Genomic DNA, 15,788 nt, shown 5'->3' with positions numbered 1-15,788 from the left:
TGGTCGGGTATGCTGTCCCTATCCTGGTCGGATATACTGTCCCTATCCTGGTCGGGTATGCTGTCCCTATCCTGGTCGGATACACTGTCCCTATCCTGGTCGGATACGCTGTCCCTATCCTGGTCGGGTATGCTGTCCCTATCCTGGTCGGATACGCTGTCCCTATCCTGGTCAGATACACTGTCCCTATCCTGGTCGGGTATGCTGTCCCTATCCTGGTCGGATACACTGTCCCTATCCTGGTCGGGTATGCTGTCCCTATCCTGGTCGGATACACTGTCCCTATCCTGGTCGGATACGCTGTCCCTATCCTGGTCAGATACACTGTCCCTATCCTGGTCGGGTATGCTGTCCCTATCCTGGTCGGATACACTGTCCCTATCCTGGTCGGATACGCTGTCCCTATCCTGGTCAGATACACTGTCCCTATCCTGGTCAGATACACTGTCCCTATCCTGGTCGGGTATGCTGTCCCTATCCTGGTCAGATACACTGTCCCTATCCTGGTCGGGTATGCTGTCCCTATCCTGGTCGGATACACTGTCCCTATCCTGGTCGGATACACTGTCCCTATCCTGGTCGGATACGCTGTCCCTATCCTGGTCGGGTATGCTGTCCCTATCCTGGTTGGATACACTGTCCCTATCCTGGTCGGATACGCTGTCCCTATCCTGGTCAGATACACTGTCCCTATCCTGGTCGGGTATGCTGTCCCTATCCTGGTCGGATACACTGTCCCTATCCCCGTTGGGTACACTGTCCCTCTCCCGGTCGGGGACACTGTCCCTATTCCACTCAGGTACACTGCCCCTGTCCTGCTCGGGTACACTGTCCCTATCCCGCTCGGGTACACTGTCCCTGCCCTGCTCATGTACACTGTCCCTATCCCGCATGGGTACAGTGTCTCTATATCGGTTTGTTGTGTTCAGCTGAGATGTAGTTTATTATTTGAATCCCGCTGTTTTTCTGTCCTGTGTATATTGAGTTGGTCCATGTTCCGACCCCACTTCAATGGCTGTCCTGCCACGATCCACAATTTGGAATCACAGAATCGTTACGGCGCAGAAGGAGGCCATTCGTCCCATCATGGCCGCACTGGCTCTCTGAAAGAACAATTCCCTCAGTTCCATTCCCTGCCTTCTCCCCATAACCCTGCACATTCTTCCTTTTCATATCAGTCTAATTTCCTTTTGAATGCTTCAATTGAACCTGCCTCCACCACATTCTCAGGAAGTGCATTCCAGAACTTAACCACTCTCTGCGTGAAAAAGTTTTTTCTCATGTCACATTTGCTTCTCTTACCAAATATTTTAAATCTGTGTCCTCTCGTTCTCAATCCTTTCACGAGTGGGAACAGTTTCTCTCTATCTACTCTGCCCAGATCCTTCATGATTTTGAATACCTCCATGAAATCACCTCTCAGCCTTCTCTTCTCCAAGGAAAACAGTCCTAACTTCTCTAATCTAACTTTATAACTGAAATTCCTCATCCCTGGAACCATTCTTGTGAATCTTTTCTATACTCTCTCCAATGCCCTCTAGTCTTTCCTCAAGTGCAGCACCCAGAATTGGATGCAATACTCCAGCTGAGGCCGAACTAGTGTCTTATACAAGTTCAACATAACTTCCTTGCTCTTGTACTCTATGCCCCTATTAATAAAGCTCAGGATACTGTATGCTTTATTAACTGCTCTCTCAACTTGTCCTGCCACCTTCAATGACTAATGCACATATACACCCAGGTCCCTCTGCTTCTGCAACTTCTTTAGAATTGTACCCTTTATTCTATGTTGTCTCTCCATGTTCTTCCTACCAAAATGAATCACTTCACATTTCTCTGCATTGAACTTCATCTGCCACCTGTCTGCCCATTCCACCAACTTGTCTATGTCCTTTTGAAGTTCTACACTATCCTCCTCACAGTTCACAATGCTTCCAAGCTTCATATCATCTGCAAACTTTGAAATTATGCCCTGGACACCAAGGTCAAGGTCATTAATATATATCAGGCAAAGCAAGAGTCCCAACACTGATCCCTGGGGAACTCCACTACAAACCTTCCTCCAGCCCGGAAAACATCCATTAACCACGACTCTTTGTTTCCTGTCACTCAGCCAATTTCATATCCATGTTGCTACTGTCCCTTTTATTCCATTAGGTAGGCTGTGGCGTAGTGGTATTATCACTGGACTAGTAACCCAGAGACCCAGGGTATTTCTCTGGGGACATGGGTTCGAATCCCACCACAGCAGAAGGTGGAATTTGAACTTAATTCATTAATCTGGAATTAAAAAGCTAGTCAAATGATGACCATGAAACCATTGTTGATTGTTGTAAAAACCCATCTGGTTCACTAATGTCCTTACCTGGTCTGGCCTACATGTGACTCCAGACCCACAGCAATGTGGTTAACTCTTACATGACCTCTGAAATGGCCTAGCAAGCCACTCAGTTGTATCTAACCGCTACAAAGTCTATAAAAAGGAATGAAACCGGACGGACCACCCAGCATCGACCTAGACACCGGAAACGACAATGGAAAACCCAGCCCTGTCGACCCTGCAAAGTCCTCCTTACTAACATCTGGGGGCTTGTGCCAAAGTTGGGAGAGCTGTCCCACAGACTAGTCAAGCAACAGCCTGACATAGTCATACTCACGGAATCATACCTGACAGACAATGTCCCAGACACTGCCATCACCATCCCCTGGTATGTCCTGTCCCACCGGCAGGACAGACCCAGCAGAGGTGGCGGCACAGTGGTATACAGTAGGGAAGGAGTTGCCCTGGGAGTCCTCAACACCGACTCCGGACCCCATGAAGTCTCATGGCATCAGGTCAAACATGGGCAAGGTAACCTCCTACTGATTACCACCTACTGCCCTCCCTCAGCTGATGACTCAGTACTCCTCCATGTTGAACACCACTTGGAGGAAGCACTGAAGGTGGCAAGGGCACAAAATGTACTCTGGGTGGGGGACTTCAATGTCCATCACCAAGAGTGGCTCGGTAGCACCACTACTGACCGAGCTAGCCGAGTCCTAAAGGACATAGCTGCTAGACTGGGTCTGCGGCAGGTGGTGGGAGAACCAACACGAGGGAAAAACTTACTTGACCTCGTCCTCACCAATCTGCCTGCTGCAGATGCATCTGTCCATGACAGTATTGGTAGGAGTGACCACCGCACAGTCCTTGTGGAGACGAAGCCCCGCCTTCACATTGAGGATACCCTCCATCATGTTGTGTGGCACTATCACCGTGCTAAATGGGATAGATTTTGAACAGATCTAGCAATGCAAAACTGGGCATCCATGAGGCGCTGTGGGCCATCAGCAGCAGCAGAATTGTACTCATCCACAATCTGTAACCTCATGGCCCGGCACTCTGCCATTACCATCAAGCCAGGAGACCAACCCTGGTTCAATGAAGAGTGCAGGAGGGCAGGCCAGGAGCAGCACCAGGCATACCTCAAAATGAGGTGTCAACCTGGTCAAGCTACAACCCCGGGCTACTTGCATGCCAAACTGTGTAAGCAGCATGTGATAGACAGAGCTAAGCAATCCCATAACCAACGGATCAGATCTAAGCTCTGCAGTCCTGCCATATCCAGTCGCGAATGGTGGAGGACAATTAAACAACTAACTGGAGGAGGTGGCTCCACAAATATCCCCATCCTCAATGATGGGGGAGCCCAGTACATCTGTGCGAAAGATAAGGCTGAAGCATTTGCAACAATCTTCAGCCAGAAGTGCCGAGTTGATGATCCATCTCTGCCTCCTCCTGAAGTCCCCAGCATCACAGATGCCAGACTTCAGCCAATTCGATTCACTCCGCGTGATATCAAGAAACGACTGAAGACACTGGATACCGCAAAAGCTATGGGCCCTGACAATATTCCGGCAATAGTACTGAAGATCTGTGCTCCAGAACTTGCCACGCCCCTAGCCAAGCTGTTCCAGTACAGCTACAACACTGGCATCTGCCCTGCAATGTGGAAAATTGCCCGGGTATGTCCTGTACACAAAAATCAGGTCAAGTCCAACCTGGCCAATTACCGCCCCATCAGCCTACTCTCAATCATCAGTAAAGTGATGGAAGGTGTCATCAACAGTGCCATCAAGCAGCACTTGCTTAGCAATAACCTGCTCAGTGACACTCAGTTTGGGTTCCGCCAGGGCCACTCAGCTCCTGTCCTCATTACAGCCTTGGTTCAAACATGGACAAAAGAGCTGAACTCAAGAGGTGAGGTGAGAATGACTGCCCTTGACATCAAGGCAGCATTTGACCGAGTATGGCATCAAGGAGCCCTCGCAAAACTGAGGTCAATGGGAATCAGGGGGAAAACCCTCCGCTGGTTGGAGTCATACCTAGCACAAAGGAAGATGGTTGTGGTTGTTGGAGGTCAATCATCTGAGCTCCAAGACATCACTGCAGGAGTTCCTCAGGGTAGTGTCCTACGCCCAACCATCTTCAGCTGTTTCATCAATGACCTTCCTTCAATCATAAGGTCAGAAGTGGGGATGTTCGCTGATGATTGCACAACGTTCAGCACCATTCACGACTCCTCAGATACTGAAGCAGTCCATGTAGAAATGCAGCAAGACTTGGACAATATCCAAGCTTGGGCTGATAAGTGGCAAGTAACATTCGCGCCACACAAGTGCGAGACAATGACCATCTCCAACAAGAGAGAATCTAACCATCTCCCCTTGACATTCAATGGCATTACCATCGCTGAATCCCTCACTATCAACATCCTAGGGGCTACCATTGACCAGAAACTGAACTGGAGTAGCCATATAAATACCGTGGCTACAAGAGCAGGACAGAGGCTAGGAATCCTGAGGCGAGTAACTCACCTCCTAACTCCCCAAAGCCTGTCCACCATCTACAAGGCACAAGTCAGGAGTGTGATGGAATATTCTCCACTTGCCTGGATGGGTGCAGCTCCAACAACACTCAAGAAGCTTGACACCATCCAGGACAAAGCGGCCCGCTTGATTGGCACCCCATCTACAAACATTCACTCCCTCCACCACTGACGCACAGTGGCAGCAGTGTGTACCATCTACAAGATGCACTGCAGCAATGCACCAAGGCTCCTTCGACAGCACCTTCCAAACCCGTGACCTCTACCAACTAGAAGGACAAGGGCAGCAAATACATGGGAACACCACCACCTGCAAGTTCCCATCCAAGTCACACACCATCCTGACTTGGAGCTATATCGCCATTCCTTCACTGTCACTGGGTCAAAATCCTGGAACTCTCTTCCTAACAGCACTGTGGGTATACCTACCCCAAATGGACTGCAGCGGTTCAAGAAGGCAGCTCACCACCACCTTCTGAAGGGCAATTAGGGATGGGCAATAAATGCTGGCCTGGCCAGCGTCGCCCACATCCCATGAATGAATAACAAAAAAGCTACCAGTTTTCTCACAGATCTGTTGTCTACATAACTGAGGCTGACCCCGAAGCCGTACTGAGGGAATGCTGCACTGTCGTTGGTCTCATCTATCAGACAAGTTACTAAACCAAGGCCCCGTCTGAAGAGCCGGAAGTTATCTTTGTATCTTGGGCAGCCTTTACCTCCTTCATCGAACAACATTGAGTGGGATCTTGTTGTGCGTAAATTGAGTGCTATGTTTGCCTGCGGTGATTACACTTCACAAGTGGCTGGTGAAATGCTTAGTGATGACCTGAGGATATGAAAGTTCTGCTAAATGCAGTTTTACCCATTTTATCAGCTTTGGTAAGGTGGCGAGTGACTCAATATTTTTAACCCTCTGAATTGTTGATTCAATCTGGGGTATAAATATCGAAACCCTCCAGCACTTCATTTGTGAGCTTAAACATGAGCTTAGATGGTAAGCTCTTCAGCTGTCAAAGGCATCACAACCAAGTCTAATCCTTTCCCTACCTGGAATCCACATCTACACACTTTCCAACCAGCAGTCAGGAGCAGGCCCTGACTGATTCCCCACTCCCTCACTAATCCAGGGATTCTGAGGCTGCTTACAGCATTCCCACCACCAACTGAGATCAAATAACTCAGCACATACTGAGGATCAAATCGCTGTCTGTATGGCTCAATTCTACATCAAGTGCTGCACCTACCAACGGAACCTTCTGGTCTGTTAAAACACCAGTAATTACAAGAGTGGCACACTGGTGGCATCAGAGTAATACCTTCAGGAGATGGTGAGGGTGCACAGCCTGTTGGTAAGCCAGAGGGATGTACTACAGACTGTTAACACATAGATTTCCATCAATCTCACCTGAGGCCTTAGAGTGAGCAGGAAAGAAAATGGAGTTGACGGGTCCTTCTCGCGTATGCACTAGGGCTGTTGTGGTGTAGCCTGCGAGCAGGTTGTCTGTAAATCTTTTTGTTCCCTAAGTGGTTCACGGGATGGGAAAGGTACTTGCTGCGTAAGCACATCTTACAACATTTCCTTTGCTGGCAGCGAGCCACTGCTCCTAAGCACTCTGCTGGGGTTCTGTGGGGTTCAGATAAATAAATGGGTTGCACGGCTGGTACTCTGGGATGGGTGACACTATTTCTATGTCTACAAATGCCCCCAATATGTGCCATGAGGTAGAGGTGAGGTGCTTCCCCACAGGTCAAGAGGAGAGGTTTGGATGCAAGGCAACTCCAACCTACTCTCCTGAAACTTGTAGTGGTCAGAGTGGGGATTTCTGAAGTAAAACAAAGAAACAAAGAGTTTGCATTTATATAGCACCTTTCACAACCTCAGGATGTCCCAAAGCACTTTACAGCCAACAAAATACTTTTTTTGAAGTGTAATCATGGTTTTAATGTACGTCAGCAGAAAGAAAAAGGTGAAGAAATGCTAAAAGAACTCGCAAGCACATCACCAACTTGACAAATTGTCCAAATGAGGCCCTGGAAAGAGGCAGACAGGAAGTGTACGCCTTTTGTGAGCAACATCAAAATGATTCCCCCCTAGACATTAACCAATCACCAATTAGAAATGTGAAGTTCATTTTGGGGGAAAAGGATAAATACATACTTCCTGTTATTATTTCATGTCTTTAGAGAAAAGGTTAATCAGGGAAAGTAGGAAGAAAATGGTTTAAAATATGGTGCAATATAATTTCAAATCACTTAAGGAAATTATATTAATTTAAGACTCATTCCCCTAATTACCCCATTGAGTTCCCTGAAAATCTGTCTTTAATAGTATTGTAATTGTAAAAAATAACATTTTCTCCAAAATTGTGAAATTGCAGTTTTCCTCCTTTTGAAATCTCCAGGTGTTATTTACAGTTATTGATGTGTTCGTGCCTTTAAGGCTGCTCCTCCATTCACCAAAGGTCATTGTCCTGAAGTGGTAATGGCTCTACATTTTTAACAAACTAAGCCTTTACTTCCACCCCCACCCCCACCACGCCCCGCTCCGACCCCCTCAAATATGTTCACAGCCTCTCCTTTTCTTTATTCATTCTTGGGATGTAAGCTTTGCTGGCAAGGCCATCCCTAATTGCCCTTGAGAAAGTGATGGTGAGCCGCTTTCTTGAACTGTTGCAGTCCATATGCTGCAGGTACACCCACAGTGCTGCGAGGGAGGGAGTTCCAGGATTCTGACCCAGTGATAGTGAAGGAACGGCAATATAGTTCTAAGTCAGGATGGTGTGTGGCTTGGAGGGGAACTGGCAGGTGGTGGCGTTCCCATGCATCTGCTGCCCTTGTCCTTCTAGGTGGTGGAGGTCACGGGTTTGGAAGGTGCTGTCGAAGGAGCCTCGGTGAGATGCTGTGGTGAAGGCATCTGGGGAACATCACTGTCTTTTAAAGGCCCAACTGACATATCATAAAAGATGAAGCATGAGTCATTTTGATTAACCCTTAGACTGCTGGCCAGTTCAGGAAACTCCCAACTCCTGGGGCTGAGTGGGTCTTTGAGCTTTTGGCTCACACACAGTGATAACAACTTACACCAACAACAACTTGTATTTATATACCACCTTTAATGTAGTAAAACATCTCAACATTCTTCACAGGAACATTATCAAACAAAATGTGACATCGTGCCACATAAGGAGATATTAGGGGAGGTGACCATAAGCTTTCTCAGAGGTGTTGCATGTTTGTTTGGTATGCTGCCACCTTATACTTAGTTAGTCTAGCTTAGAGAGACTCCTTAATGTTGAGTACTGAGAACAGTAACCTTTATTACATTATAACTATGTGCAGCTCCACACCAGTCGGTGTGACTCCTCTGAAGCCATGCTGCATCTCTCTTCAAGTCTCTCTCACACATGATCTCTTACATCATCATGGTAGGAGGTATTCTTTACCCTTTCTCAACATTAACCCTTTCAGACCCTTATACTACAAGAGGTAGGTTTTGAGGAGCATCTTAAAGGACAAGAGAGAGACAAAGAGGTGGAGAAGTTTAGGGAGGGGATTCCTGAGCTAAAGCTTAGACCACCAATGGTGGAGTGATTAAAATCGGGGATGAGCAAGGGCCCATTATTGGAGGAGCGCAGATATCTCAGGGGCTTGTCGAGCTGGAGGAGGTTAAAGAGACAGGAAGAGGCCCTGGAATGATTTGAAAACAGGGGTGTGGTTTTTGAAACTTTACAAAAGTGCTAAACATGTCTGAAGCTTTAACCAGGTAGATTAAGGAGGGCAATTGAGAAAATGGGAGCAAAATTTGGGAGTGGGGAGAGGAACTGGAGGCATGTTCAGAGAGATGTTATTGTAAGGAAGCTTCTGAAGAGAGGGAGGGAGGTAGTAAGGCAGAGAGGGAATTGCAGAGGCCTGGGGCCTGGTAACAGAAAGATTGGCTTCTGCCAATGGAGGGGACAAGGACCAAGCAGTAATCCAGAGTGTGCGGAATAGAGGGGATATGCAGGGTTTTCCTGAACTGAAAGTAATAGTCACATTACTCAAACATCAGGAATCTATTATCTTCATATTAACCCTGGACTACTAAAATAAGCATGTTAAACAGAATTTTAAATACAAATAAAATGTAATTAAGCAATTCACATCATTCTGCTGCATCCAGAAGTGGAACATTTTGAAGATTTATGGCTTGTCAGCTGTAGTTGATAGAAACCCGGCATTGATTCTTTGAGACGCAGCTGTGTAGTTACCTTGACTTTTCTGTGTTTATAGCTGTTTAAATCTTTCGCATGCACTCACCGTCGGTGGGTGCTGAGTAGGATTGAAGTTTGGACTTCTCGCACAAGTACAAGAAATCTCCTTTTGTTTCGTCGTCCATCTCAAAGAGAGTCTCTTACCCTCCCCACCTGCAGCATAAACATTTCTAACGCATGTTCCACTGACCTCTGCAGAGCCACAAGGTACCAGTTCCAACCTTTAGCCTATGCTGCGTTATCTTGGCCGAGGCAGAAGTGGGCCTCTACCATTAGCCTCTGTAACCAACCACCCCCTCCCCACAAGAAAGTGTGCGTTTTGGCGTTGGATGAGGTCAGTTTTGGTCTCCCCGCAGATGCCCCACGGTCAAGTAGGCACCAACTTTAAACTAAAAAACTAAACTGGGCAAGGGACCAAAGGGTAGCCAGTGACTATGGAGCCATGATGGGTCTGACTTTATCCTTCTTGCTTGCAGGGTGGAGGGGACTGCCCTGAGATGAGCTTGGGGGCTATTAAACGAGCCCTCGAGGTATCCCAACCCAGCTCATTTATCTATGTCTTCACTGACGCCCGAGCGAAGGACTACCAGCTGACGAAGGACGTCCTGCAACTCATCCAGCTGAAGCAGTCACAGGTGAGCATGATGGGGTAACGGAGATAACACAACCAGGGCCGGTCTCCGAGTATCCACATATGCAAAGGAGGACGGGCATTACAATTGTGAGAGCTGGTTCAGTGAATGAGTTACAGCTTGACAGTTTCCTCCCTAGGTTTTAACTGCTGATTTCATCCTGTCACTTTTCTGGGGAACATGTAAAGATTTTCCAGGCACCTCGTAGAGCAATGCCAGTGTGGCTCTGTAATCAGCCACTAGGGAGAGGATGGGAGCAGGTAATGTTTCTGGATTCGCAATATACCCAGCCTATTTCCCTGGAGTGGGGCTGCACTTGATGGATTCCTTGATTCCCAGCCCTCACGACAAGCAGTGGAGCTGCTTTAAGATCCATGGGGCTTCTCTGGCCTGGAGCCAAGGAGGCTCAATTTGGCAGAGTAACTTTGCTCTGTGCACTGCACATCTAAACTGTAATCCCATTCTGTCTACATGGGCTTATGGTACATATTGGAAATCGTTCTCCAAGGTGAGGGCATATGACCAGTTTGAAATAAACAGTTGACACCTCATTATAAATGTACCAGTCAGTTGCCTGTGACATTGCTCACTATCAGGTGAATGTTTTCTTAATGTATATATACATGGTGGCACTTGCCACATTTCAGGCTGAAGAATCCCACTTGAAGTCTCAGATTTAACTTTAACAAAAATTAAACAAGCTTTAATGAAAAGACTTCTGTAGCGTTCTTGCTTACTGCTACTCGTTATGGCTACAAAGCTTATCTGACCTTGCAACAACCCCCAGGTCAGGTGTTTTCCCCAAAGCACAAAGCTACTTCCAGTTTCCCTGCCAAGTACCATATAGTCTCTAATACCCAAACCCAAACATACAATCATGACAGCAGTGGACTTGTTTCAGACTTCAGAAACATCCCATGGTGCTGAGCGCTTAGCTACGTCATGACAGTTCAAAATTGGAAGGGAAATGTTGACATAGCAATTTACAATGCTAAGTGTTGACAGAAAAACCATGACAATAGGAAGTAAATGTTCTACATAAGTTCTTTATTTATATATATTCAAAAATATACTGGTGAATCTCCTGTGACATTGCTCTCAGTCTCAAAACCAAGTGTAGGCTTCAGTTGAAGAGAGATATTTGTACGATGGTGTTCAGACATAATTCAATCCCATTTTAAAGCTATACATTCTGTCCTTATTTTGATATAATTCTTGAGCTGGTTGGCACACAGCAGTTTCCAGGATGTAGAGTTGGGAGACACAAAGCTGAGTGCTACAGCAACGCTACGTGTGGGAGAGGGTAATTACAGTGTGCTTTGTTTACAGAGGCTGTTCCCTTAGAAAAGGGGTACACAGGAATTTAGAATGGGGAAGGTTGACACAAAAGTGTGATCAAAAATACAGCAACAGGAAGTAAGGTTTCATTCACAGTAAGTGTACGTAGACACAAGGGCCTAGAAAATTGATGGTGCCAGACATAAAAGAGGTGGGGAAGAGATGGTTGCCCACCTCTTTCTGGAATGTGTCTTTGCAAAGCAGGTGTGGAAAGAGATGCAGTGGTTTTTGTTGAGATTCATCCCAAGCAGCTCTGTAACACAGGAGTCTGTGCTCTACGGGCTGTTCCCAGGGATGCATAATCACAGAATCACAGGATAATACAGTGCAGAAGAGGCCCTTCGGCCCGTTGAGTCTGCACCGATGCATTAAAGACACCTGACCTGTCTACCTAATCCCATTTGCCAGCACTTGGCCCATAGCCTTGAATGTTATGACATGCCAAGTGCTCATCCAGGTACTTTTTAAAGGATGTGAGGCAACCCGCCTCTACCACCCTCCCAGGCAGTGCATTCCAGACCGTCATCACCCTCTGGGTAAAAAAGTTCTTCCTCAAATCCCCCTTAAACCTCCTGCCCCTCACCTTAAACTTGTGTCCCCTCGTAATTGACCCTTCAACTAAGGGGAACAGCTGCTCCCTATCCAACCTGTCCATGCTCCTCATAATCTTGTACACCTTGATCAGGTCACCCCTCAGTCTTCTCTGCTCCAGCGAAAACAACCCAAGCCTATCCAACCTCTCTTCATAGCTTAAATGTTCCATCCCAGGCACCATCCTGGTGAATTGCCTCTGCACCCCCTCCAATGCAATCACATCCTTCCTATAATGTGGCAACCAGAATTGCACACAGTACTCCAGCTGTGGCCTTACCAAAGTTCTATACAACTCCAATATGACCTCCCTGCTTTTGTAATCTATGCCTCGATTGATAAAGGCAAGTGTCCCATATGCCTTTTTCACCACCCTATTAACCTGCCCTTCTGCCTTCAGAGATCTATGGACAAACATGCCAAGGTCCCTTTGTTCCTCAGAACTTCCCAGTGTCAGGCCATTCATTGAATACTTCCATGTCACATTACTCCTTCCAAAGTGTATCACCTCACACTTTTCAGGGTTAAATTCCATCTGCCACTTTTCTGCCCATTTGACCATCCCGTCTATATCTTCCTGTAACCAAAGACACTCAACCTCACTGTTAACCACTCGGCCAATCTTTGTGTCATCCGCGAACTTACTGATCCTACCCCCCCACATAGTCATCTATGTCGTTTATATAAATGACAAACAATAGGGGACCCAGCACAGATCCCTGTGGTACGCCATTGGACACTGGCTTCCAGTCACTAAAACTGCCGTCTGTCATCACTCTCTGTCTCCTACAGCTAAGCCAATTTTGAATCCACCTTATCAATTTACCCTGTACCCCATGTGCATTTGCTTTCTTGATAAGTCTCCCATGTGGGACCTTGTCAAAGGCTTTGCTGAAATCCATGTAAACTACATCAACTGCTCTACCCTCATCTACACACCTGGTCACATACTCAAAAAATTCAATCAAATTTGTTAGGCATGACCTCCCTCTGACAAAGCCATGCTGACTATTCCTAATCACATTTTGCCTCTCCAAGTGGAGATAGATTCTCTCCTTCAGAATTTTCTCCAATAGTTTTCCTACCACTGACGTGAGACTCACTGGTCTATAGTTCCCTGGCTTATCTCTACAACCTTTCTTAAATAGTGGGACCACATTAGCTGTTCTCCAGTCCTCTGGCACCTCTCCGGTGGCCAGAGAGGAATTAAAAATTCACAAAAAACGCACACCGAGTCAAACATCAACTACTGCTGGAGGGCTATCAACTCGATGAAAGACGCCCTTTGGTCTGCCCGAAACATGCTGGTCTTCCAGCGCAAAGAGTTGTCCACCACCGAATGTTGCAGACTGGCACATTCCAAGGTCCAGGACTACGTGCTGAGGGGCACACTAAAGCTTGGGGCAGCCGCAGCAAAGGCTCAATGGGGAAAGACCACAGTGTAAGGTCCCCCCACCAAGCTGAACTGAGGGGCTGGATCCATGGGAAACCCCTCGAACTGTATCGGGAAAATTTGCAATTGCTGTAAGATGTAAAAATGTAATTAGCATGACAAATGTGAAATGGAAGGGTTGTGAGGCAGCTCATGATTGTAATGAAGCAAACGGACCTCCTTTGCACTGTTTGTATTTTTTGACTTGGTGCTGTTTGAAACTGTTTGTTAATGCATTTTTTATAGATTTTTATGAATAAAGTATATTTTGGAAATAAAATTTTAAAAAACTCCTGCACCTCCCCCCACATTCGTGCCCCCCTCCCTCCCTCCCTCCTGGTCGCTGCCCCTCCTCTCCTGGATATCCTGCAAGTACCAACGGAACATTTTACGAAAGCTTTAATGCATTTGCCTGTTGCCATTGTCAGGAATTATACCCCACAGGAAGGCGAATGGGGATTGTTAATGCAGTTTCAAAATCAAAACAGACGTAACTCAGCAGGTCTGGCAGCATCTCTGGAGAGCGAGAGACAGAGTTCTGCCAGACCTGCTGAGTGTTTCCAGCATTTTCTGTTTTGGTGTCAGATTTCCAGCATCCACAGTATTTTGCTTTTGTGTTGGTTCAAAACCAAGCATGTTTAGGCCCAATTCTAGATAGCCATTTCTTTCAAAAATATGTTTGACTAAACCTAGTGTAAACATATCGGGAATTTTAAAAAATTAATTCATGGGATGTGGGCGTCGCTGGCCAGGCCAGCATTTATTGCCCATCCCTAATTGCCCTTGAGAAGGTGGTGGTGAGGGGGGAGGGGATTTGTGAGGATCATTAATTGTGAGTGGATTAAAGTGTCCAGTGCTCTTATCTGAACAGGTTGTGTTTGTGTTGACTGGAGACTGTGGGGACAGAGGCCATCCAGGATATCAGGCCTTTGAAGAGGTGGCTTCAACAAGCTCAGGTCAAATATTCCACCTGGACAAACAGCAGGTTAACGAGGTGAGCAGATGCAACCTTTGATTGAACAGTTTTTTCTCAGAAGTTTGTTTCCCAGGAGTCAGGGTTAAATCTCTTCAAAACCCCAGATCGTGCATTTGTTGTTCCTGGATGGTGCGGTGTGTGTTCAGGATGGATCACTGGACAGTGATCAGGAGCAGGAACCATGGCTGATTTCCCCCTCCTTAGCTCAGTAGCACTGTGGCCAGGTGTAACCTCATAAATACTGCACTGGGTGAAGGCAGCTAACAGACTGGAAGAATTCAAACAAGGACCTTACTGGTCCGTATGACTCGGGTACTCACTGCATCAACTCTGCCGTGAAGCTTTCTGAGCATCAGTTATGGCAGGTAACATTATAACCAAGAGGCAGTTTTCCCAGCCTGCTCTCTCTTCCCCCGTGGCTGTGATGAGCAGTAAGGGCAGGATCAGAGAGAGAAGTAGATGAGGACTGTACCAACTTTGTACCAAAAAAACCATTGTGTTTTAATCTCTCCCAAGTTTTTCTGCTCTCCTAAAGGGATTGACACTGTACTGAGCTCAGTTACTGCCCTATGGTACCTTACGCAAGGCCCTGTCGTCAAGCTGTTTGACCATGGGTGGGGGCAGCGCGTCACAACCCAGCCTGATCCTGTCCTGACGACATTTACCTAGGCCCAGGTTCCCGTGGTGATTGCTAGATGGCAATCAGGAGCGATGACCCTGGTTGAAATCCCCTCCAATCCCCGCCCTGCTGCCCCCCATCTCGCTCCCCTGTGTTGCCAACTTTATTGCTCATACTGCCACCCAGACAGAGATCAGTTGATTCAGAATGGCGACTGGACCTGGCACTCCCATGTTAACAGGGCAATAGGCAATGCATTTACCAACTAGTTACTGGTGAGCTCAGTTTAGTTAAATAACACACAGGGAGACTGAGCACTCTGCGAAGGGCGAGATTTCACGTAAAGTATATATCCAAACCTCTGTCAGAGGTGGAATAATGCTCTTCTTTCCAATGAGACCTCACCTGGGTCTAGACCGTTATGATCTACTTGGAGGTGCCACCCTCTACCGCTCATAAAAGTTGGCGACACAAAGTCTTCTTTCAGTCAGTGTGGTGCGGGTGCTCCATGGGACCTGCTGACCTTGAACCCCTTTCCCCTCCACCAATCAGATTCTGTGATCACTCTCCCATGGAAACCAAACGAGAGAATCCCATTGGTTTATTTTCAGAAGAGAGGGGAGGTCACTGTACCATCTATTACAGTCCTGGAATAAAAGGTCCCATGTCACCAAAATACATGGACTGCAAGTCACAAATTCCTTTCAGATTTTATCTGGTGTTATGGTTGGGCAGCCATTATTTAGATGGGAGAAAAGCTGTCAAAACGGGTGCTCCTTTTAACATGAGACACGGTATTGGGTTACTTGCAAATATTTAAGTGAAGGTCCCACTCTTAAAATTGCCCATGGACTGGTTTGAATGGTATGAAATGGTGTCCAATTAGTTCCCTGCATGTGAATGAAGGGAGATTAAGAGTTAGTGCGATTGGACTGTTTTTAGCAGATATTCAAGACTGGGTGGAGGAGAAATCCGTCTGAGCTTTTTCTCTGTTAAATCTCTAGTTGCCATTCCCACTGTCAGTCTTTGATTCTAAGCCTCTGAAATTTCCCAGTTTCTCCCTATTTTCCCCCCATGTA

At 46.8% G+C, this 15,788-nt stretch overlaps 1 protein-coding gene across 1 annotated transcript in view; it reads left to right on the top strand.

Moving 5' to 3' along the window:
• The window catches only part of LOC137347460 (hemicentin-1-like), a 331,927-nt gene that overhangs the window by 37,421 nt on the left and 278,718 nt on the right, over positions 1 to 15,788 (top strand). The window contains exons 3-4 of the mRNA XM_068011904.1: positions 9,598 to 9,756; positions 13,986 to 14,108. Of these exons, the coding sequence (XP_067868005.1) occupies positions 9,598 to 9,756; positions 13,986 to 14,108 (282 nt within the window). The remainder of the gene's footprint in view (positions 1 to 9,597; positions 9,757 to 13,985; positions 14,109 to 15,788) is intronic.

This window comes from Heterodontus francisci, chromosome 32 (genome assembly GCF_036365525.1).
Source record: "Heterodontus francisci isolate sHetFra1 chromosome 32, sHetFra1.hap1, whole genome shotgun sequence".
Taxonomy (NCBI): domain Eukaryota; kingdom Metazoa; phylum Chordata; class Chondrichthyes; order Heterodontiformes; family Heterodontidae; genus Heterodontus; species Heterodontus francisci.
This window is presented reverse-complemented; position numbering and strand designations above follow the sequence as displayed.